The 25192-nt window shown below is 45.0% G+C and overlaps 1 protein-coding gene across 3 annotated transcripts in view; it reads left to right on the top strand.

The window, feature by feature from the left end:
- Nucleotides 1–25192, top strand: part of EXOC4 (exocyst complex component 4) — a 611937-nt gene that overhangs the window by 547397 nt on the left and 39348 nt on the right. For 2 of the 3 annotated variants that reach the window (XM_065552864.1, XM_065552860.1), the window contains 2 exons: nt 16797–16938; nt 22555–22733. In XM_065552864.1, coding sequence (XP_065408936.1) covers nt 16797–16938; nt 22555–22733 — 321 coding nt within the window. Of the gene's footprint in view, nt 1–16796; nt 16939–22554; nt 24325–24511; nt 24915–25192 lie in introns of those variants that run through there. The other variant, XR_010589375.1, reaches the window with a different exon arrangement.

The raw sequence follows: 25192 nt of genomic DNA, 5'->3' as shown, positions 1-25192 counted from the left end.
GACAGGCATGAAGGGAGCAGATACACTGAGTGGGAAGGGGGCATTTTAACACAGTCACTTCTTCTGGCTGTGGCTGCGCTTTGCGGAAGGACTTTTGGTCACTGGCATCTGACTGCACAAATGTTTGGCACGTGTCGTTCTATGGCATTCGTGATCCAAGCGACTCATTGCTTTTCTGGACCACTGGGAATCGGGCACCCAATCTCCAGCCAGCTGTGTTAGCCGGGTCCTGATATTCCTTTTTGAGAGCAATCTACCCTCGTCGTTCAGTGCCCTAACGCTCTTTCCTGATATGTCTGTGCAGAAACTGCCCTTGTAGATTAGCAGATAGTGCCCTTACCCCCTTGACCATTTGCATCACATATTTAATGGCTAGAGGATTAGAAAGTTGTTTTTCTGACCTGGATCCACAGAGCTCATGGCTTTTCTTCTTAGCCAACATGTACACTGCTGTGCCACACAGTCCTGGGCATTGATCTGGTACCGTGGGGGTCAGCTCTTTAGCTGAAAGTTATGATGATACTAATTACTCTTGTTCCAGTTTCTTTCCTCTTCCCCCTTCCCCGCTGAAGCACAGGGGATTGTCACGTAAGGAAGTGACCTAATTCGCAGTGCAATCAAACAGTCTTCCAATAAAGATTCCACATCAGTGACCCCAGGAATGCAAGGCCAATCTTCATGGCACCAGCTTCAAGGACTACAGCATACAGGGGCCTCTTCCCCACTGATTCACTACATCCAGTTCAGTCTAAGGCTCACCTGTCCATTGGTGTAGATGGGTCAAAACAGTTTTCAAACCCGGTTGAGGGGATCCAGGAGGACCCGTTGATAACAACCATTGTCCGCAAAGGGTCATTTCATAGTGTTGATGCAGTAAGACTGCCTGCACACGCATTATATTTGTGAGAATTGGGAAAACAAAAAGCTGCAAACTCTGCTTTAATTCCAGTTAGTGCTGGTGGCAGAGAAGTCAGCCTGTGACTTTGGGCCTGCACTGCTCCTTATAAGTCTGGGGCATAATCTCTGTTACTCCCCTTGTTTCCTCTGCTACGGGTGGTACTTTGCCTCGTCCCATTTTGCCGCCTAAACCTGGAATATCCTCCCTGCTCCTCTGTAGCATTCATATAGGACTTCTGGTTTGGGATTTTAACTGATGAAACACCGCAATTAAAAAAAAAAAACACCACCACCACCAGCAGACATGGTCACTTGTATCCATGGGCTTGTCTACACAGAGCAGTAATGCTGAGTACAAGGGTGTGATTTCTAAAGCACACTAACATGTTGCTCATTCATTCGTCTGTCTAGACCAGCGGGTCTCAAACTTTTGTACTGGTGACCCCTTTCACATCGCATGCCTCTGAGTGCGACCCCCCCCTTATAAATTAAACACCCTTTTAATATATTTAACACCATTATAAATGCTGAAGGCAAAGCGGGATTTGGGGTGGAGGTTGACAGCTCGCGACCCCCCCCGTAATGACATTGCGACCCTTTGAGGGGTCCCGGCCCCCAGTTTGAGAACCCCTGGTGTAGACCCTGCTGGGGTGCACTAAAGATTCCTTAGTGTGTTTTAACACCGTGCAGTCTGAAAGAGTACTACATTAAAGCTCACTACGAAACTTTACCAAAAGATTATGCATTACAATATATTCTACTGGAATGAGTAATGTCTATAATATATAACGATATAATGTAATATGCATTGCTCATTACAATATATACAAAGCCCCAAAACACCCTGATTTTTGGACATCTATATAAAACTCGAAAATTGCTGAAAATAACCCCTGAACAATGAAATTAATAAAACCCCCAAAACAGAAGCCCTGCATACCCCCAACCTCCCCCCTCCTTCTCCAGATCATTCCTGGAAAGCCTCACTACTTTCAGTTTGTCTTCCAACACTGATCTCCAGTCCTACCACCTTCGTGCACTTAGCTCCCTCAAACTAATGTCGTAACTTTTAAATAAATAAATAAATAAAACTACTATGTCCAAAATCTCACACACTCGAAAGAGGAATCAATAAATCAATAAGATGTGTATGTAACTAAAGCATCTCTTTTTATCTTCATTATCTCTTGCTGTTGTAGCCCTCATTCTTCTGGTCCCAACCCCCTTGTTTGTCATCTGTTACTGTCTTGTATCCTGCTTGGGACCAGATCTTGCAAATAGTGCTCACTACAAAGTGTGGTCGCATTGATGGCAGTGGAGACTGCCCCCAGTGAGTGCTATGCTCTGTAGTAAGCATTTAGAACAGGGGTAGGCAACCTATGGCACACGTGCCCAAGGCGGCATGCGAGCTGATTTTCAGTGGCACTCACACTGCCCAGGTCCTGGCCACCGCTCCGGGGGCCTCTGCATTTTAATTTAAACATTTCTTAAACATTTTTAAAACCTTATTTTCCTTTACATACAACAATAGTTTAGTTCTATATTATGGACTTATAGAACGAGACCTTCTAAAAACGTTAAAATGTATGACTGGCACACGAAACCTTAAATTAGAGTGAATAAATGAAGACTTGGCACACCACTTCTGAAAGGTTGACGACCCCTGATTTAGAAGATCAGGACTGGAATCAATGGCATGCGGGGCCGGTACCTGTTTCTTGGTGAATTGCACTAGATACATAAAGGCAGCATACAGCTGAATCTTGCTAAAATTCACATGTTCACAAATCCTTTAACTGTCTCAAAATACCCAATATTCTTACCCCACTTCTTAACAAAGATTTCATAGCAGAGATGACAGTGCTGTCAGTTGGTCAGGTACTGCATTAATTTTATGAAACACATAGTACGTTTACTCTGAATGCTATGAAGTACTGCTATAAACAACTAAAGCTAAAGTTTCAGAGTAGCAGCCGTGTTAGTCTGTATCCGCAAAAAGAAGAACAGGAGTACTTGTGGCACCTTAGAGACTAACAAATTTATTAGAGCATAAGCTTTCGTGGACTACGGGCTGTAGTCCACGAAAGCTTATGCTCTAATAAATTTGTTAGTCTCTAAGGTGCCACAAGTACTCCTGTTCTTCTTTTTAAAGCTAAAGTGCTCTTCATAAACTAAATGAGCAAGGTGCATTTTGTAAAGCAGTAGCCTTGGGCTTTGTTTTTTAAATCAGTTTTGTGCATTTGTTCTCAAATGTTGACGACCCTCAATGGGTCCTCCTCTCTGCTTCCCATTGAAATCAATGACAAGATTCCTATTCAGTTCAGTGAGGGATGGAATGCACTCTTCCGGGAAATCCCGGCTCTAGTAAAGTCAGTGGGAGTTTTGCCATTGATTTAAATGGAGCCAGGATGTCACCCCTAGTCTTGAGTGTGAATTAGCCAGGTGAAGCCTGCAGCTGTTTCTGAGTTAGCCAAACGTACACGAAGGAGGGTGTTGAACATTTAACAGGTGAAAAATGCCTCCGATAACTCAGTAGCAGCTGAATGGATTTTTTGTTAAGCGTTCCAAACCAATTCATTTCTGAGCCGAACATGAGACAATTCAACCCAAGGGGAAACTTTCTGGGGGGAGTGGCAGGAAATGACACTGTAAGTGGCAGAAAACCGGGGAGTTAGACTGCAAAGTGCATCTTAGCCAAGTGATGCACTAGAAGAGCAAACGGACATACGCAATGGGATTCTTGTATGTCCAAACCCTAGAACTATAAAATCCATGTACTGCAGGAGCAGATAAGGTATGGAGGGCTTTTTCCAATGAAGAAAATCTACTCTGTATGTCATTAGGTTCATTTCTGTTTAGAATAGGAATTTGTTTCTTTCCACCCTCTACCAGGAGCTCGGATTCAAAAAATGTCCAGTGAGTCTGAGGGTATCTTCACCTTCAATGGATTGCACTACCCCGGGGCTAGAATGTTCTGCTGCTCTCTTATTCTTTCCCTCCCTTCAAACTCAGAGGTGTGTTTTTCCCTGATAATCCCTTTCTCAAGGCAGTGTGTTTGCAAAAACTAATGGAAAACAAACCACTTTTAAAGGAATTATTGCCTTTTTAACAGTGCTAATTTCCATGTGAAATTTATGCCTGCCAGCAGAGGCAGCCGAGGAGCACCACAGGCAGTTCTAACGAGACAATTCATTAGCCGGTGAGTGTACACACGCCATAAAGAACATTAATTCGCAAAATGGAAAACTAATAGAGTGTTTAGCTGGCTCTTTATCACCAGTGACAGTCTGCACTCGTCTCATCATTAGTGTTTACTGAACTGATGGGGGCTGCAGCCTGGCCAGCTTATCACTACTCATCTCAAATGAGTTTGCGATGCTTTTTCAGCTTGGCTGGCCTGCCTCTCTCCTCCCTTGCTTTAGTTTTAACTTGTAGTTAGAAACACAGATTTATGGGAGGAAGCTCATAGCTTCCATTGCTCTTAGCACGTTCTCTACTTCACTTCTCTTTCCCTGCACATGCCAGTAGGGGCTCCGAGGATCTTCACCCCGGAGTCCCTAGTTATCTGGAAGATCTTTCATTATGGTCATGTTCCTGGATGCTGTTCCTTAATTAGCTAGATGGATGCTGTTGTTAATGCAAATTACATGTTGCCCATTCAAAGGCTGAACATGCTGCCTCCTTTGCCCTGTATGGACTTTGTCTGAGTATTTAATTCACTCACAAATTGTGAGATTTTCAAGACATTCAGTGTTGGGCTAACTTTGCTCCCACTGAATTCCGGGGGAGTTTTGACATTGATTTCAATAAGAGCTGAGTTTGACCAACGCAGAGCACTTAGAAAGTCCCATCCTACACTGATCTTTTATTTGTAAGGTCCAAGCCTGGCCCTTAAAATTCCTCCTCTTGTGCAGGAAAGAAGTGCCTTTTTATTTTTGCCGGACTCCATGCTCTTCACTTCATTTTTCTCTTGATAAATGTAGGTTTGTCATTTTCAGTCCCTTGTTCTTTTTGCACGCGTGTGTTAAATATTCCTGGAATCCTGGAGCCTGGCACAGACTGGGGAATCAGAGCAACTCTTTGTCCAGAGATTGTCTGTATTTGATGCTCACGATAGCATAGAGTCATAGTGCCAACTTAAAACAGGCTTGGCCTACTACGCAGGGTACTTAACCAGGTACTCAAGCTCCATACCTACAAGCATCGCTGCGCCAGTGAACCTAAGACCTGACCTGCAGCACACCTGCTATTCCACATCTGGGCCCCAAATTGCGTCAGCCAATGAAACTCAAGCCTGACCCACAGCAAGAGTGGTGGCTGAAATGTTCAAAAGTATGTGGTGTCCCCTCTCCCCCCGTTCCTTTGAGGAACTGCCTATTAAAGATCAGGCAAATGTACACATTTGGAACTTTACTTACATGAGATGTCTCAAGTCAATGGGACAACTCAACTGAGTAAAGCTACATACACGTATGAGTGTTTTCAGGGTCAGGGACTAAGAAGATTAACTAAATAATCTTTCTACAAATGTCCTTACCAAGGTCCCTGGAAGTGAAAGCCAGAGTACTGACCTGCAGTGCTTAACTTTTGCCAATTGGGTTTTTTTTAATTGATTTTTCAGGACAAGATGGAAACAGTGGTAGGTAGGAAGACAAGATTTTTAGACAAGTAGTTGTAGTGCAGTCATGCCTGTGTAAAGAAGGCTCAAACCCTCAGTCTAAACACCCCTAACTATGACTGGGAAGGGTGTCATAATCCAAATCTGGATTTAGCTCACTATTTCCCACATCTCTACAACAGGCTGAACAGAAAACCCACTACGAGAGTGGTGCAAATAGCTGAATTTTTGTTTAACTGACCAACCTGAAAAACAAAGGGGGAAAATCATTTCAGGTCAGCCTGAAATGAAAAGTTTTTGCAAAACGGAAAAGTAGGAAACAAATTGTTTTGAGTAAAATAAAATATTTTGTTTCATTTTACTTTTAACTTTTTTATCCTTTAAAAGAAAATTCTAATGAAACTGACGTTTCAAAATGAAAAGTTGCTTTGAATTGAAAAATTGAAGTGTTTCATTTAGAAGATGTCAAAACTAAACATTTTGATTCTTTTCCGATCTTTTTGGAGTTGTTTTTTTAATTTAAAAAAATTCAGCAGGAATTCATGAAATGTTTCAGTTGACCTGAATCTGCCTTTTTTGGTGAAAAAAAGTTTTGTCCAAAAAAAATTCATCTAGCTCTAATCAATATCCAAATATCCCGTGGGCATTGGGAGAGTCAAAATATTTTATATACAGATGTAGCCCTAGGATGCCAAACAAGCCAATTTAGATTGAGACAGTGAGTGATCTACGCCTTAGAGCCTCAAATAATTGTGCTGCCGGAGAAAGCAGTCCAAGCGATAATTTTTGAAAAGTCAAGGAAGACGGGAGAGATTCCAGAAGACTGGAAAAGGGCAAATATAGTGCCAATCTATAAAAAGAGAAATAAGGGCAACCCAGGGAATTACAGACCAGTTAGCTTAACTTCTGTACCCGGAAAGATAATGGAGCAAATAATTAAGAAATCAATTTGCAGACATCTAGAAGATAATAAGGTGATAAGTAACAGTCAGTATGGATTTGTCAAAAACAAATCGTGTCAAACCAACCTGGTAGCTTTCTCTGACAGGGTAACAAGCCTTGTGGATAGGGGTAAGCGGTAGATGTGGTATATCTTAACTTTAGTAAAGATTTTGATACTGTCTCGCATGACCTTCTCATAAACAAACTAGGGAAATACAACCTAGATGGAGCTACTATAAGGTGGGTGCAAAACTGGTTGGAAAACCGTTCCCAGAGACTAGTTATCAGTGGATCACATATAAAATGGGAAATGACTGCCTAGGAAGGAGTACTACGGAAAGGGCTCTGGGGATCATAGTGAATCACAAACTAAATATGAGTCAACAGTGTAACACTGTTGCAAAAAAAGCAAACATAATTCTGGGATGTATTAGCAGGAGTGTTGTAAGCAAGACACGAGAAGTAATTCTTCTGCTCTACTCCGTGATGATTAGGCCTTAGCTGGAATATTGTGTCCAGTTCTGGGCGCCACATTTCAGGAAGGATGTGGACAAATTGGAGAGAGTCCAGAGAAGAGCAACAAAAATGATTAAAGGTCTAGAAAACATGACCTATGAGGGAAGATTGTGTTTGTTTAGTCTAGAAAAGAGAAGACTGAGAAGGACCATGATAACAGTTTTCAAGTTTGTAAAAGGTTGTTACAAGGAGGAAGAAGAAAATTTGTTTTTCTTAACCTCTGAGGATAGGACAAGAAGCAATGGGCTTAAATTGCAGCAAGCGAGGTTTAGGTTGGACATTAGGAAAAACTTCCTAACTGTCAGGGTGGTTAAGCACTGGAATAAATTGCCTAGGGAGGTTTTGGAATCTCCATCAATGGAGATTTTTAAGAGCAGGTTAGACAAACACCTGTCAGGAATGGTCTAGATAATACTTAGTCCTGCCACGATTGCAGGGGACTGGACTAGATGACCTCTCAAGGTCCCTTCCAGTCCTATGATTCTATGATTCTAAGCGGACATATGGCTTGCATACAGTTGTTATTTATTATTTCTTTAGCACCACAAGTGTACATTGTCTTTTTATCTTCTTGCAAAGAGCTAAGTCCCTGTTTCTTGGTGTTTACACTCTAAATTAGATCCAGACTGTATTGCAACAGCAGCAAGAGATCAAAGTGGAAGGAAAAATGCGTAAGCACAAAAAGAAAAGAATTGTTTGAGAGCAGTGTCCCAGTTGTTATTCCCACAAAGAGAAAATCATTTAAGTTGATTAACTTTGCATTTCTTATTGGTTACATAGGCTTTTTAATTTTGTATGTTTGGGGTTGTTTCCTGCTTGGTTCGGGTGAGATAGAGAATTAGATCTGAGGGACATCAGCATACTGAAAACTCCACAGAATGTGCCACTTAATAGTCCCTCCCAAAGGCCCCGTACAGGTTGAATAGAAGGGGAGACGCAACCTAACTCCATATAACAGCACCTTTGGATGATGAGCTGTTGCCCTACAGCCCACTCTAGGAATGCAGAGCAAGGAGAGAACAGAGTTACCTAAGAGGGTAACTCTCCCACTGCAGTCTCACAGGCAGCTGATAGATCTAACACAGAGGTGGGCAAACTATGGCCCGCAGGCCACATCCGACCTGCAGGCCCGTCCTGCCCAGCCCTTGAAGTCCTGGCCCGGGAGGCTAGCCCCCGGCCCCTCTCCTGCTGTCCCCCCTGCCCCGCAGCATCAGCTCGCTGTGCTGTCAGCGCGGGTGCAAGAGCCACCGGGGTGTAGTGTATTAAATTGCTCCCCGTAGGACTGTGCTACTTACGGAGCACCAGGACTGGCAGCCATAAGTACTGTAGTACACCAAATGTAGCTCATTCTTACGGGGAGCAATTTAATACACTACACCCGGGTAGGGAAGGCTGTGCCTCCCCAAACAGCCTGGCCCCCACGCCCATCCGCCCCCTCCCACTTCCCGCCCCCTGACTGCCCCCTTCAGAACACCCGACCCATCCAACCCCCACTGCTCTTTGTCCCCTGACTGCCCCCTCCCAGGACTCTCCACCCCTAACTGCCCCCCCGGAACCCCACACCCTATCCAACCCCCCCTGCTCCCTGTCCCCTGACTGCCCCAACTCCTATCCACACACCCCGGGACTCCCACGCCTATCCAACCACTCCCTGTCCCCTGACTGCCCCCTGGGACCCTCTGCCCCTTATCCAACCTCCCCGCTCCCCACCCTCTTACCATGCTGCTCAGAGCACCAAGACTGGCAGTCGTAAGTAGTACACCGTAAGTAGCACATTCCTACAGGGAGCAATTTAAGCACCTAGCCCTCCATACAGTTTCGGAACCCCGATGTAGCCCTCAGGCCAAAATGTTTGCCCACCTCTGATCTAACAGCATCAGCATGGATGCCTGTTCTTCATCCATCCCCAGGAAGCAATCATGTACCAACATCACCCAGGGCCGTTTCTTTCCTGTACCCAAGTCTGTACCCAGACTGACAAAGGGCGTGAAGATCTGAGGCTTAATTGAAAGAAAGATGGCGTTGCTAATTGTGATATTCTAAAAAGACATCTCTTGACTGTCCTGTCGCTGGCTTCAAAACGTAGAGGTCTCCTGATGTTTGCCTCCCCCTAAGAAATCTACTTGAAATAAATCCTTGATGTCAGATCTGACACATACCCATTGTACATACTTGTGTGTGCTCCTCCTGTTTGCTTCTTTAGAAAGCAAACGTTTGCTAGTCTGTCTGATTTCTTCCCACTCCTTCCCAGGCCTTTTCTGTCAAATACCGTTTATTCTTATTTATTTTTATTACACGAGTGCCCAGAGGCCCCAAGTGAGATCAAGGTCTGCCCCACTGTGCTAGAAATTACAAACACAGTGAGAGACATTCCTTGACTCAAAGGGTACATCCAGACTACCCGCCGATACGGCGGGTAGAGGTCGATTTATCTGGGATCGGTATATCACGTCTCATCAAGACACAATATATCGATCCCCGAACGCGCTCCCCGTCGACTCCGGAACTCCACCGGCGCGAGCAGCGGTAGCGGAGTCGACGGGAAGCCGCGGCCATCAATCCCGCACCATGAGGATGGGAGGAAAGTCGGAATAAGATATGTCGACTTCAGCTACGGTATTCCCATAGCTGAAGTTGCGTATCTTACATCGACACACCCCCTAGTATAGACCAGGCCAAAGAGCTCACACTCTAAATAGCCATGGCATGCAAAGGAAATATTAGCACCATTTTACAGATGGTGACTTAGAGCACAAAGAGATTCAGTGACTTGCCCAAGGTCACACAGGCAGTCTGTTGCAGAGCCACGAACTGAACCCGGGCCTCCAGCGGTCTAGTCCAAATCAGTAACCACAAGAGTATCCTTCCTCGTGCGTTTATTTGTAGTTAGCACTTTGCAGTGATTTGCTGTTTTCATCTGACAATGAGTCAATCTTGCTGGCCCCAGGATTGTGGAGTGAACTTCCACAGCAGCTAAGGACCATCATAAACCTCACCACCTTCCACTCTTTTGTCCTTGCCTTCTCTACTGTAACATATAAAAAGAAGCTCCAAACAAAGTACTGCGCTACGTATGCTTCACCCCCGGGGAGAGGGCAAAAGAACAATATGTGACAGACGTTAGTCACATTGCTCAGTGCTCAGATACTGCTGCTATGTGCACGGTATAAGGATCTATATAGAATAGAACAGAGTGAGAAGTAAAAGATGAGCGGCTGTTCCTAATGTCTCTGGCAGAATCATAGAATATCAGGGTTGGAAGGGACCTCAGGAGGTCATCTAGTCCAACCCCCTGCTCAAAGCAGGACCAATCCCCAACTAAATCATCCCAGCCAGGGCTTTGTCAAGCCGGGCCTTAAAAACCTCCAAGGAAGGAGATTCCACCACCTCCCTAGGTAACCCATTCCAGTGCTTCACCACCCTCCTAGTGAAAAAGTTTTTCCTAATATCCAACCTAAACCTCTCCCACTGCAACTTGAGACCATTACTCCTTGTTCTGTCATCTGCCACCACTGAAAACAGTCTAGATCCATCCTCTTTGGAACCCACTTTCAAGTAGTTGAAAGCAGCTATCAAATCTCCCTTCATTCTTCTCTTCTGCAGACTAATAAATCCCAGTTCCCTCAGCCTCTCCTCATAAGTCATGTGCTCCAGTCCCCTAATCATTTTTGTTGCCCTCCGCTGGACTCTTTCCACTTTTTTTAAATCCTTCTTGTAGTGTGGGGCCCAAACCTGGACACAGTGCTCCAGATGAGGCCTCACCAATGTCGAATAGAGGGGAATGATCACATCACTCGATCTGCTGGCAATGCAGCAGATCTCCTACTTATACAGCCGAAAATGCCGTTAGCCTTCTTGGCAACAATAGCACACTGTTGACTCATGTCCAGCTTCTTGTCCACTGTAACCCCTAGGTCCTTTTCTGCAGAACTGCTGCCTAGCCATTCGGTCCCTGGTCTGTAGCAGTGCATGGGATTCTTCCGTCCTAAGTGCAGGACTCTGCGCTTGTCCTTGTTGAACCTCATCAGATTTCTTTTGACCCAATCCTCTAATTTGTCTAGGTCTCTCTGTATCCTATCCCTGCCCTCTAGCGTATACCTCTACCCCGATAGAACGCGACCCGATATAACACAAATTCGGATATAACACGGTAAAGCAGCGGGGAGCCCCGGGCCCTTTAAAGCACCGCCCGAGCCCTGCTGCTTTACCGCGTTATATCTGAATTCGTGTGGAGCCCCACGCCCTTTAAATCCCAGCCCAAGCCCCGCTGCCAGCGCTCCAGCGGTGATTTAAAGGGACCAGGGCTCCCTGCAGCGGTTGGAGCACCGAGCCCTTTAAATCACCGGACCGAACCCAATATAACGCAGTCTCACCTATAAGGCGTTGAGATTTTTTGGCTCCCGAGGACCACATTATATCGGGGTAGAAGTGTATCTACCACTCCTCCCAGTTTAGTGTCATCTGCAAACTTGCTGAGGGTGCAATCCACGCCATCCTCCAGATCATTAATGAAGATATTGAACAAAACCGACCCTTGGGGGACTCCGCTTGATACCGGCTGCCAACTAGACATGGAGCCATTGATCACTACCCGTTGAGCCAGACGATCTAGCCAGCTTTCTATCAACCTTATAGTTCATATCATGGACATGGGTCTGAATGTGTCCAAACACTGGCTTTCTTTTAGCAGAGTTATAAAATTGTATTGTGATGTTCTTTTCTGAAATGCAAACAGAAACCATTTATTTATATAAATACATTTTATCTAATATATGAAAACACGCATGCATGCACACGCCAGGTTTACTTCACGGGTTTAGATTGTGCCGTAGCTAAATCAGAGCCTGTAATCCCAAACTGATTTGCTCCCCAATGCTATTAAATCATTCAAATCTGCTAGTAGTCATTCTAATCAAGCAGGAAGTGGGCAGAGCGCTTGCAATGTAGGTGTTGATTGGTTACATAGGTTTGTATATGTGGAACACTGCAGGTTTCGTTTAATATTCCCGAGGTCTTGTAATTTACATCCATCGATTTACAAGGCACAGTGTTTCAAGAGGCACCAGCATCGCTTTGAATTACAAAATGATTGAAATCATTGGTGACAACCAGCACACTGGATTTATTTTTCTTAAGTTTAGTGGAATGAAACATTTCTTCTCTTCGTTTTTCTCTCTGTTTTGGCAGCACCCAGAGCAGGCTAGGGAAAATCCTATTGTCCGGCAGGCAGGGGCGGCTCTATGTTTTTTGCTGCCCCAAGCACGGCAGTCAGGCGGCCTTCAGCGGCATGCCTGCGGGCGGTTCGCGGTCACACGGGTTCGGCGGTGTTTCTGCGGGTGATCTGACGGTCCCGCGCCTTCGGCGTACCCGCCGCCGAATTGCCGTGGAAACCGCAAGACCAGCAGACCTCCCGCAGGCCCGCCGCCAAAGGCTGCCTGACTGCCACCCTCACAGTGACCGGCAGGCTGCCCCCCACAGCTTGCCGCCCCAGGCACGCGCTTGCTGCACTGGTGCCTGGAGCCGCCCCTGCCAGCAGGACAACCCAGCCCAGTTCAGACAAATTAAATTCAGTTACTTACTGCTTAGCAGTCACGTTGCTGGACAGGATTTAAAAATCCTGGGTTATTTAGTTGACCAGCAGGTCTGACTTTTGGCTGAATGAGAAAACTGACCACCTGGCCAAGATTCCTTGTAGGTGCCACCAAGCAGCAGAAGAAATGGATGCCTGCCCAGCCTGCTACTTTGCTGAATTACTATTCATCTCCTATTGCTCATGCATCTCCTATTGCATTTCAGGAAGAGCACTCCTATCCACTGTCCCTAAAAGGCAGCATGGGGTTCACCTGCCATTGGGTGACATTTTCCACAGGCTGCCAAGCTCATCAGCCTGCGCTGTGTACACTGCACTGGCTCCTTCTCCTATACCAGATCTTATTTAAAGACTCTGATCCGGACCTTTAAGGCCCTCAGTGCCCTGAGTATCTCTTACCCCACCCGCTCTCCCTGACCACATTGGCTGAGAACGGATGGGATGATGGAATTACTGGTGCCTAGAGCAAGACCTGGGGGAACAGGGGATCTGCTCAGTGCCTGGCTCTCCGCTGCTGAACTAACTATTCCACCAGACACAAGACGAGGAAGAGGAAGGAAGCTACTTGTGTTGACAAGTTGGTTGCACACCATTCTGGAGAAAAATGCAAAACAGTGTATCTTAAGACCCTGTTGTAATGGAAGGAAGCCAAGCTGGAATAGATCCTGCTATAGAGACCTTGATTCTGGAAGGGAAGGGATGTGTTCTTGTTGTTAAGGCACTAGGCTGGGGCTTAGGAAATCTTCACTCAGTGTCTTGCTCTATCATCAGCTTATTGTGCGACCTTGGGCACGTCACTTAATCTCTCTATAATCCAGAGTCCGGATATTTTTGTCATTAAAATCTCATAATTTTACATCGTTTTTTTGCAGATTTAATCTAATTTGATTGTTCGTCTTGATTTAATGTCTTCCTCCCCTTGTGGAAAGGAAAAAAGAGACGTCTTCAGGAAGGACCGTCCAGCGGTAGAAATCCAAACCCGCCTCTCACTGCAGTGCAGTACTCGACTTAAATGGGAGGAATCGATCTACAGCCTCTGAGAGCAGCAACTACCATCTTGGGTTCTCCCCCCACCCCCATCCTGGTGTAATGAGCCGCCCAAATTGACTTTTCCATATTTGATTTAAATAAAGAGCAGATTGTCCCATTTCCATCTCCCCACCTCCACCACCAAATGTAATTCTAGCTTTACTTAAATCGCTGCAAATGAATTGAAGAGCTGTGCACACACAAAAAAAAAAAACCCCACTGCAAGGGAAATTAGCTGAGTCTTGTATTTCAGATGACAGGGCCATCCATCTCCCTGCCCTCTAACGAGGCACTAGCGGAGCGAGCGGCAACAGGCCATTCGGGTTCCTTAGGTAGCTTGCCGCCCCACCATCACCTTCAGCTGATTAAAGGAAAATGATTCTTCCACTTATAATACCCCGGGCGCAGCTCCCCGAGTTGGGGAGCAGCTGAGTCCAAGAGCCTTTTCCATGGGATTTAAGGAATATTTTATTATAAATTGAATGAAAAATGTTTTTTTTTACCCCTTTGAAGAGAGTTGTATGTGGTGACGGGAGGGAGAGAGACTTCCTGACTAAAACGGTGACAAAATAAATAACCTCAGACCTGATCCTGCAAGATCCAGGGAGCGCCCCTCCCGCATTGAAATGAATGACAATTGAGAGTACTCAGCAGGTTACGGGGTCGGGGCTAAATGGAAAAGCATTAACTTGTCTTTCCAAATGCCTTCCTGGAATCACCTATTAACATGCTTATGCTGAGATAGGGACTTAGCAGCCCACATGATTACCATTTTCCTTGGATGGAAAACCTCAAAGAGTATATCGAGCTGCATATATAAATCCGCTGTATATTGCTTGGAAAGATTGGTGGGTGGGTGTGTTATGCACACACTTCCCAGCCTTGTCTGCAATCATCCTGAGCAGATTCCATCAGGGTTACTTCCTTGTATTTTTTCCTTTGACATTTAGGAGCTGGTTAATTATTTTCACTTGGCTTTGCTTCCTGGGCTCTGACTTTCTTTACTCACTACTGTCTCCGTGTTAAAAAGACTTCATAAATTTCATTGCACCTAGAGGAGAGTTCATAAACCAATCTTCCCAGAGAACCCCCATTTTTATGCTGTTTCACTCTGTGCACGTTTTTCTTTTGCTGTCGCTTACACTACAATTAGATGCACCCTTCGGTTGTTTGCTTTGTGCAATCCTTTTCTTTATGTTGTTGCTAATTTCTTTTTAATTTTGCTGCTGTCTTCTGTGTTTATCTTGATCTGTTTTGCTCACAAATGATCATTAGACTTTTTAGGGATTTTTCATTTATTTGCTTTCTTTACGGAATAAATTTTCAGGGGCTCTTTTAATTTTATGAAGAAGCTTAAGAACTAGAGTAGATTCATTTTGTGAAGTTGTGTGTGTGTGTGTGTGTGTGTGTGTGTGGTTACATGGCAAGAGAAGACTTTAAATTAATCAGTCCCCCTGTCTTTTCACTAAGCCCTTGGTGACTGTAGTATTCATGCCTTCTTTCCCAAGCAGTGTGTGTGTGTGTGATTTCTTTCACTAGTGGTTGGTCCACTGTAGGACAAAGAGCCTTATATTGCTGCTACCTAAGGGTAAAAAAAACAGGAGTACTTGTGGCACCTTAGAGACTAACAAATTTCGGGTGTGATTTCCCTGCTCGTGGGCATATACTCATGGTAGCCCAATGAGAGCTAGCAGGGGTATAAATAATACTGGAGCCACGGTAGCAGGGGCCTGGCTGAGCCATGCCAAGTATATACCGACTGTTTTCAGGCGGGTGTAGTCACTGCTGCTGCCTGTGTTACCGTGGCTACACTGCTATTTATATTCACATCGAGCTACCGTGAGTGTGTATATGCAAGCAGGGGAATTGCACCCCTAGGTCATAGTGTAGACATAGTTTAAGATACTAATTGACACACTCCTCTGAAAGGCAGCATGGTTTAGTGTTCTGGGAACCAGGGGGTGTGACAAATAGAAATACTTTAAGACTGTCTCTCGGCTTGGCTCTGTCAGGGTGGTTTCTATACGAATATCTTTGATTAAGGACTTCCCAATAGGTGGCCATCTGGAATGAGTTAGCCATCTCCTTCCTGACTCAAGATGGTCGCTTAATCAGCTTCTGCCTAGGAGAGCTTAAGGGACAGTGCCAGCACTCTTGGCTCTGATGACTCTGGCTTGGTCCCCCAGCAGTCTACAGAAGTGGTTTTACCTGGGAGGGCCAAAGCCCACCAACATTGTAAAAGCTGCTGGGAACAAAGAAGCCTTGCAGGATTTAGAAGGACATTCTCGCAGGGATGTTGGAGGCTGAGGGAAACTCAGACCCAGGAGCCCGGCAGGGTGTCTGAAGAAGCTAGGCCTGGCTGGGTTGCCATTATGGGACAGTCGGTAAGATAGATATGTGCACAAGTGATTTGTTTTAAAATCCGTTTTTTCTCACTAACGCTTCGTTCCCACTATTACCTAAACATACTTTGTTTTAAGAAGGCTGTTGGTCACGATAGACCGGTCACTGCTTCCCAAAGGGAAGCAATGTAGTGCCCGAAACCCAGTCAGACCTGCAGGTGGTAAATGGTTGGTGGACATGGGATAGTGATCCCAAGTTTCAGAGCGGAAGAATTGCAAGATTCCACCCCCAAGGACAAGCGGCCCAAAACCTAATGTGGGTGCTCGAGCTAGTGCGTTAAATATAGCAGTGTGGGCACAGGGCAGCTTGGACCAGCACCATGTGCACAATCCCACCTGTCCCCTTAGGTACATACTTCGGCAGCTAGCCTGAACCTACTGCACATGCCGCTGCTATTTTTAATGATTAGCTTGGGGAAACTTACATGCACTACCCAAGTTGGGAATTACCCTCCCACCTGCTGTGTAGATGTAGCCTGAGAGATGGACTGGCTGTAAATGTTCCCTTGTCTTCCAGTAGCAGAAACGTCCGTTGTGCTGCAATATTACTTGCAAGCAAATGATTTTGGTGGTTGATTAAACTCCTCAGCTTTACTTTGGAGTTTAATCAATTGCAGAAGCAGTCTGTTGCTTCATATACTCCAGGATCTTAGACATTATTGCTTAGAGAATGCATGTGCATATGGTGGAAATAAATGAGATGACATGGTTGCTAAAACACAGCTGTTTGATTAAATATATTCCCAACCATTAATACGTAGACTCTCTCTCTCTCTCTCTCTCTCTCTCACATCTGTATCAGCGCCGTCACCTGGTCAGGACAGCCATGCAAATATGGACCTCCCACCCGTGTCAGAACAGATCATGCAAACGCTGAGTGAACTGGCCAAGTCCTTCCAAGAGATGGCTGACCGCTGCTTGCTGGTTCTGCATTTGGAAGTCAGGTATGGCATAGAACCTCTGAATCTAGAGTGAGCAGGTGAACTTTTGAGGTTAAAGCTACTATTAAAGCTTTAGTAATTAGATGAGCTTTTTCTAGTAGGTGCCCTACTCTCAATGAGAGAGATGTGATCATAGATTATAAAACCAGAAGGGACTATTGTGATCATCTAGTCTGACTTCCTGCATAACCCAAGCCATAGAACTTCTCTGAATTAATTCCTGTTTCAACTACAGCATATATTTTAGAAACACGTCCGATCTTGATTTTAAAATTGTAGTGATAGGGAATCTATCACAACCCTTGGTAAATTTTTCTAATGGTTAATAACCCTCAGTATTGAAAATGTGTGCCTTATTTCCAGTCTGAATTTGTCTAGCTTCAGCTTCCAGCCATGGATCTTGTTATACCTTTGTCTGCCAGACCGAAGAGCCCATTATCAAATATTTATTCCCCATGTAGGTATTTATAGACTGTGATTAAGTCACCCATTAACCTTTGTTAAACTACATAGATTGAGCTCCTTGGGTCTATCACTGTAAGGCATTTTTTCCGATCCTTTGATCGTTCTCATGGCTCTTCTCTGAAGTTGAACCCTCTCTAATTTATTAACATCCTTCCTGAATTGTGAAACCAGAACTGGACATAGTATTCCAGTAGTGAACACACCAGTGCTAAATACGGCGATAATGTCATCTCCTATTCAATATTCTGCTGGTTCTATATCCAAAGATCACATTTGACCACAGTGTCAGAGTGGGATCTCATGTTTAGTTGATTATGTACCATGACCCAAAAGTCCTTCTCAGAGTCACTGCTTTGCAGGATAGAGTCCCCCATCACTGACAGTGTATAGAGACTCCTCTCAAATTTCACAAGCTTAAATCTCTTGATTTCAATGGGGTTCTAGAAGAGAAATGGAAAAATTGGGAAAGAATTGTTTAAACAAAAAAAAAATATTTTCTAGTGTCTCCTTGTGTGTTAGAAACACCACCAGGAAGAATTATTTTTCTGGGATCTTTTCCGTACAAACCTGCAGAAGAATGCTCTTTTGTGCTACTTAGAATATCAGGGTTGGAAGGGACCTTAGGAGGTCATCTAAGCCAACCCCCTGCTCAAAGCAGGACCAATCCCCAACAATTTTTTTTGCCCTAGCTTCCTAAATGGCCCCCTTAAGGATTGAACTCACAACGCTGGATTTAGCAGGCCAATGATAAAACCACTGAGCTATCCCTCCCCCCTTGTGAAAGCTTTTTATGTTTATCATATGCTGTGCCCTGGATTCCAAATGGAAACTTTTTATTGCTAACCGTTGAAAGGATAATACAATTGGAGAAGGATGTGGGCACTGTCTTGATTTTTTTAAAGGGCTGGATAATCTTATGACGCGGTTACAAATTCAAAGATCAAGGTAATCAAATCTATGGCTTCAGGCCATCAGCTGATTGCTATAGGGTTCCCAGAATTCATGTCATTGTCCAGCTGTATAATGCAGTGTGTTTTCATTCACAAAAACCTGTTCTTTAAACGAGCCTTCATGGCACATCTTCATAGAGGTGCATGGGAATTTATCAGCACCAGGTCCATTTCAAGGAGGGTGCAAGCGAACAACCAGGCAGGGTTTTATGCCACAGCATCACTTCCTCTGGGCTTTCTCCCCTTCTCAGGCTCTCTGTTCTCTTCTGGATTTTGCCAGATGCAGCCACACTACAGAGTTTGAGTAGTTGGGCTGCCTCACATCTCTCTGGAACCACGTGGGAATGATGCAGGCACCTCTGTAAATCCAATGTCATTCTATTCAAGTCAGTGAATTGACTCTGGGTTTACAGCAGCATAGGTAGGATCTGAATTTGTCCCTCAAATTTGTAGCTGCTTATCTAAACCAAACCCGTTGATATTCGCAGGTCATTAACCATTACCCCATTTAAAAATAATAATGATGCTTTGCACTTCTTTGGTTCTGCTTCAGGATGGTAAAGTGCTTTTAAAACATTTATTTAGCCTCATACCAGTTCTAGGAGAGCAGGGGATATTATTAACCCAGTTTTACAGAGGAGGCCATGGAGGCACAGAGAGACCGTATGACTTGCCCTACTTCACCCGGGAAGTCTGTAGCAGAGATGGGATTAAAATACAAGTCATCTGACTCCCTGTCTTCTGTCTTAATTACAGTTCCATCCTTCCTGTTCAGGACAGAATGTAACTGAAAATATATATTTTTTCTGTAGGTTATTTGTACCATCCTATAGAAAGTAACAGAAGATTATTGGCTGAATACTCAGGTGCAGTGCTTGGTGTATAGAGGTGGGCACAAGGAAGGCTTAACCACAAACTTTCTGTCCCCCCTCACCTCCCCGACCTCACCTATGGACAACTGGAACCCTGTTCAGCCCCATATGCAAGTTAGAGACACTTCAGGGCTGGTCTGAATTGTATTAGTTTGCAAGGGCCCCTTTGGGGATGTTTTGGTAGTGGAGATCACCAGAGGGCAGGGCACTCCAGTCACATTCCCTCCCACCCCCACACAACACAACCCCGTCACTGGTTGGGCCGGGGAGTGATAGAATGGAGTCAGCTGGGCCAGCTCTGTGCCAGGGAGTCCTCTGTGCTTGACTACCCTGTGACAGAGAGCTGAGAATCCACAGCTGAACCAGCACTCTGGTCACTGGGAATCCAGTCAGTTCTCCGGCAGAGGGCCGGATTGAGAGAAGGAGTGACTAATGACTAGATCAGTCTGGGCTGGGAACAGCTAAGGAGCTAATTACCCCATTAAGTGCAAGAGCAGAGAAGGAGCATAGGAAGGAAGCACAAGGACAGGAGGAGAGAGAAGGAGAAAGGCCAGCAGGGCCAGGGTAAAGGGAGATCTCTTCCCTCTCTCATGATTGTGTAACACTGGTAAATAAGAAATGCTGCACAGGACTGTAAGGGGGTGGGTGGTTGATAAAACACCAATAAGCTACACAAAGGTGGTTACAGATTGGGGGGGTTGGGGTCATTGACCTGAAAAGACCGGAGCGGAGGGCCAGGCCCTGTCACATACCCCTTTAGTGCAGCTATACTATTTTGCAAAGCAGTGGATGAGCTTCTGTGACTTGCGATGGGCAGCAGGTCAGACTAGATGGTCCCTTCTGGCCTTAAAGTCTATGGGGGGATTTAGCATGGGCCAGGATCTGGCTTGATATCCTTGCTATAGACTTCTACAGAAAGGAACTGATTCATAGAATCATAGAATATCAGAGTTGGAAGGGACCTCAAGAGGTCATCTAGTCCAACCCCCTGCTCAAAGCAGGACCAATTCCCAGCTAAATCATCCCAGCCAGGGCTTTGTCAAGCCGGGCCTTAAAAACCTCCAAGGAAGGAGACTCCACCACCTCCCTAGGTAACGCATTCCAGTGTTTCACCACCCTCCTAGTGAAATAGTTTTTCCTGATATCCAACCTGGACTTCCCCCACCGCAACTTGAGACCATTGCTCCTTGTTCTGTCATCTGCCACCACTGAGAACAGCCGAGCTCCATCCTCTTTGGAACCCCCCTTCAGGTAGTTGAAGGCTGCTATCAAATCCCCCCTCATTCTTCTCTTCTGGAGACTAAACAATCCCAGTTCTCTCAGCCTCTCCTCATAAGTCATATGCTCCAGACCCCTAATCATTTTTGTTGCCCTCCGCTGGACTCTTTCCAATTTTTCCACATCCTTCTTGTAGTGTGGGGCCCAAAACTGGACACAGTATTCCAGATGAGGCCTCACCAATGTCGAATAAAGGGGAACGATCACGTTAAAATTCTCTGTTAAAATCTGTGGGCAAAATCTGTGGGCCTCATGGCAGTCAATGGGGGTTTGCTATTGACTTCAATGTGGAGCCAGGATTTCACCCTATGAGGTTTATAGTGTAATTTCTCTAGAACTCTGTTAATTCTGTAGAAAACTGTAGGTAATTTAAATGTATAGAACCTTCCATGAGAGACCTCATCAGCAGGAGAAATGGGGAGAGAGTGTATTGCCAGAAGTTGGGAATGGGCAACAGGGGATGGATCACTTGATGATTACCTGTTCTGTTCATTCCCTCTGAAGCACCTGGCATTGGCCACTGTCGGAAGACAGGACACTGGGCTAGAGGGACCTTTGGTCTGACCCAGTCTGGCCGTTCTTATGTTCTTATGCCTGCAGAGCTTGAAATGAACAAGCAAAAGAAGGAGAGAAAAGTTGTGACAACTTTAAATGCCTGGGAAGAGGTACAGCCTTGACCTGCTAATGATTGTTTTCATGTCCCCTGACCCTCACTTGGCTGGTTATCACATTGTATTATTAGGGCTCTGTGTAAATGGAGAGGGTTTTCTTTCAAGTTCCTACAAAGAAGGTTTTGCTGAACCAGCATGTACCGTGTTGGAGAACCTGGCGAAAGGGCACTTGGCATTCTACCTATGACAGTGCCGCTCGTATCTAATCACCAATGGCCCTTTGTGCTTGTCTGCGAATGCAGCGAAATGACATGCTGAGCGGTAGATACATTGAAAGTAGAAATCACCAGCCCAGTTTTTATGATTATTATTATTTTTCACCTATTTGAACTTTAAAAGGAAAATATTAAACTGTCACTTTATACAGGGCACGCTCATAATGTCACCTTTATCAGGCAGTTTCCTTAAATAAAAGATCTACCTTCAGGACGCCTTCCAGTGTGTTCAGCAGCAATCTCCTTGCACTGTAACATCCTAAATATGCACTTTATAAAAATCAACCTTCCTGCTGTGCAATCAGCAATGTTTTCAGAAAACCTTAATGCCAAAGTCATGTTGAGGTCAGAACAAACATGCCAGTGCTATTGGGGGAGGGGGGGGGAGCCTGTTTCTCTCTTCCTATTTCACTTTTGTCGCAGTCTCAGTCCCTTTTCACAGTGCTAACAAAATATTGCCAATCAGTTCTATTTGGGATCAGCCAGTACACTAAAAGCAGTGTAAATTATTGAAGAACTGGGGACCTTAGACAGCTTCAGGGAAATGGTAATGAAATAAAGAGCCTTTCTCTGCTAGGCCACCGGTTCAAAGCCAGCTTAGGTCAGTAAGGGTCAAAAGTGACTGCTATCTGGGGATTACTCCGTGATTTACATGAAATGAACTTTTGGGTCTCAGTCTAGCTCCAGAGAAGAGTTTTTACCACCAAGAAATGCCACCGGAATTGTCACCCTTGTTAACGGTTTCAGCTGAAAGGCCACGGCGGCTTAATGTGGCCCCTCCAAACCATGGTGGTGGTTCAGTTTCTGCTGCCTGTTGCTGCATCTGCTCTGTGCATCGTGGAGGACTTGATGCAGCTCCCGTTAAAGTGGAGGGTCTCCCATTAGCCTCAGTGGGAATTGGACCAGCCCTGAGAGGACTTCAGGATATGCAGCTGTCCATCCAGCATGTTTAGACCACCACTAAATTAATCCCAAGCACTTTTTTTTTAAAGGAGGTAAAACTTATTTTTCTTCCCACTGGGTCTGGGTACACGAGAAAATAAAACCCTTTGTCGTTATTTTTCCCAGCCAAAGCCATGCTCAGCAAAGTCAGTATCTCATTTGGGCAAACGTGAACATCTTACTGTGTTTCTCTCTGTAGCCAATCTGTCTGCCTTCTGTCTTCTAGAGTTCATTGCTTCCATTATCTGATCCCACTGGCTAAACAAGGGAATTATGCCATAGTGGCCAACGTGGAAAGTATGGATTATGACCCCCTTGTGGTGCGGCTAAATAAGGACATCAGTGCCATTGAGGAAGCGATGAGTGCCAGCCTCCAGCAGCACAAGTTCCAGTATATCTTTGAAGGTCAGCCATTTGCCGGTGCACTCAGTTGATGTGCTGGGAGGAAGGTGGGGGGCTGGGAATATGCTCCTCAGCGTTAAAACTATCTGCATGCATCTGCATGGAAATCATTTTTCTTTCTCAGCCTGGAGATGACAACATTCTTGTTCGGTGAAGACTGACTGCAGAATGGTTGCCATCTGCTCCAGATTGATGAGGAGACCTGTGCAGGCATAGGGCAGATGGCAGCCCTGCTGCCTCCATGCCACTCCTTAGAGTATATCCATAAAATGTGAGGAATGGGCCCAGATTGAATGGGAAAAATACAAGATTAAGTACATGCAGTAAGGATCTTCATCAGGAAAGCCATGTAGGAGGGTTTATATATTACAAACATAGCTATTGTAACCCACACATCTCCTGGGCGTGTGTTCTGTCCCCTCTAATAGCACTGAGACCACTTAGAGATTAGTCTGCTCTATAGAATTAGCTAAGGGCCATGTGACTTTTGGCTCATGCATTTAGCTCCAGAGGTCCCAGATTCGATCCTATCTGCCGACAACCGCTGTCTGTTGGTATTACACTATGTTATGGAGTGGTCCCTGTTAGGACCTAATACTGTTCTGTTTCTAATATTAAATTGGGAGAAATTCCATAGCTCTCATTATTTAAAGATCTTTAAGAATCTAAATTAGGTTTCAGTTAATCTCATCTATATTCTGTGGCTTTAACACACCATTCTAGGGCTTGGGTGGCCATAAGGTGCATCGTTTTATTCAACAGATTGTACAAGGTCAGGAAAAGTACTGTGAATCACATCAAGTGTCTGATATGATGTGCTGGACAGAAAAAGGGGGTGCAAAAACAGGGTTTTACAGTGCTGGTTCTCCCCAGATTCCATGCCATTTGAATCCCCTAGTAGAAGTTTTGAAGATCCATAAAGTTCCCCAACCCTCATTTCTTCCCACCATTGATAGAATTTTTTTTAGTGCACAAATCCCCTGGGCTGGACAGAGACGTTTGAAACCACACCAGTCAAAGTACTAGAATATCAAATAAACTATAAATATGTCATGAAGGACGCTGCCAGGCACAGACCTTCACTGGCAGAAGGATGGAATACAGACTGGAACTGGTCTTTGGTATCTCTGACCTTTCTGATACTGTGGCAGGCTGTGATCACACCAATCATGGAAAAGTGCTGTGTAAGTCCGACAGTTTGTGTTCAAAAAGAGGGAAATTCATCTTATAGCAATGGAAAACAAAGCCTGGTGAACCATTTCACCATAGGGTGAAATTTCTGCCTCTGCAGAGAGCCAGCTCACAGCCCGGTCGCCTCTTAATCCTTATTTTGAGTATTTACAGTGAATGTCAGCACTACAAAGGCCTTGCGCTTGCTCTCTCTGCTCAGGTGTGAATTCCCTCAATTCACGGTTTAAGTGGTGCATATGGCTTTGTACACGCTTTTTTTGCTGGGGTGGATTTGACCTTAAATTTGTTTGCCATGAGACTATTCTGGTGTTGGAATGACTCTGGCAGCCTGCTTAAGGCAAGGAGAGAGACCTCAGTGCAATTATGCTCAGAATCAGAGGGGTAGCCGTGTTAGTCTGAATCTGTAAAAAGCAACAGAGGGTCCTGTGGCACCTTTGAAACTAACAGAAGTACTGGGAGCATAAGCTTTCGTGGGTAAGAACCTCACTTCTTCAGATGCAAGTCATCTTGTCTTGCATCTGAAGAAGTGAAGTTCTTACCCACGAAAGCTTATGCTCCCAGTACTTCTGTTAGTCTCAAAGGTGCCACAGGACCCTCTGTTGCTCTATGCTCAGAATATGACTCTGTAAAGACAGCATTTTGTTGTTCCCTGTGCTTATTCTCTGGAAGCGGCATATATATCAATATTTACAAGCAAAACCAGATTTGTTTCCTAGCCACCTGCCTTGAAGGATCTCTATCTGGAGATCGCAGCATGCTTTTTCTACTCCATGCATCATGACCAACCGTGATGTTTCTGCAGTTAGAACTGACCTGATGCTGATAGCGCATGAGGCAGAATTCAGGGCAATGCAGCTCACTCTTCTCCGGCGATATTGGCTTTGCTGGGCTGACAGTGCATTAACAAGAAAGAAAAGAAAAAAAAAAAACCTTGATTTTATTAGTAGATTAAGCTGCTGTGACTCAGTAGATATGTGGAGTAGCAGAAATGGTCAGTGACGAGATGCCATAAACACTTCTGATGTTCTAGTCGAGAGGAGCTGAACAGAAATTAGCTTAGGCCTGTTTATAATTCATCAGGGCCTATTTGAAGCTCCTGAAATATCCTTGGCTATGAGAATTTCACAGATAATGGATACTTCTGCTTTTTTTTGGTGTGTCCAATTTCTTTATGAATCAAGAACTTTCGGTGGGAAGTCACTTCAAAACCCACTGAGGGTGGTGGTAAAGGCCAACCTCAGGAACACCTTAGGAACGTGAGCTGCATCATC

The sequence above is a fragment of the Chrysemys picta genome, chromosome 1 (genome assembly GCF_011386835.1).
Source record: "Chrysemys picta bellii isolate R12L10 chromosome 1, ASM1138683v2, whole genome shotgun sequence".
Taxonomy (NCBI): Eukaryota; Metazoa; Chordata; order Testudines; family Emydidae; genus Chrysemys; species Chrysemys picta.
Note: the sequence above shows the minus strand (reverse complement) of the source record. Positions and strands in the feature narration are given on the sequence as shown.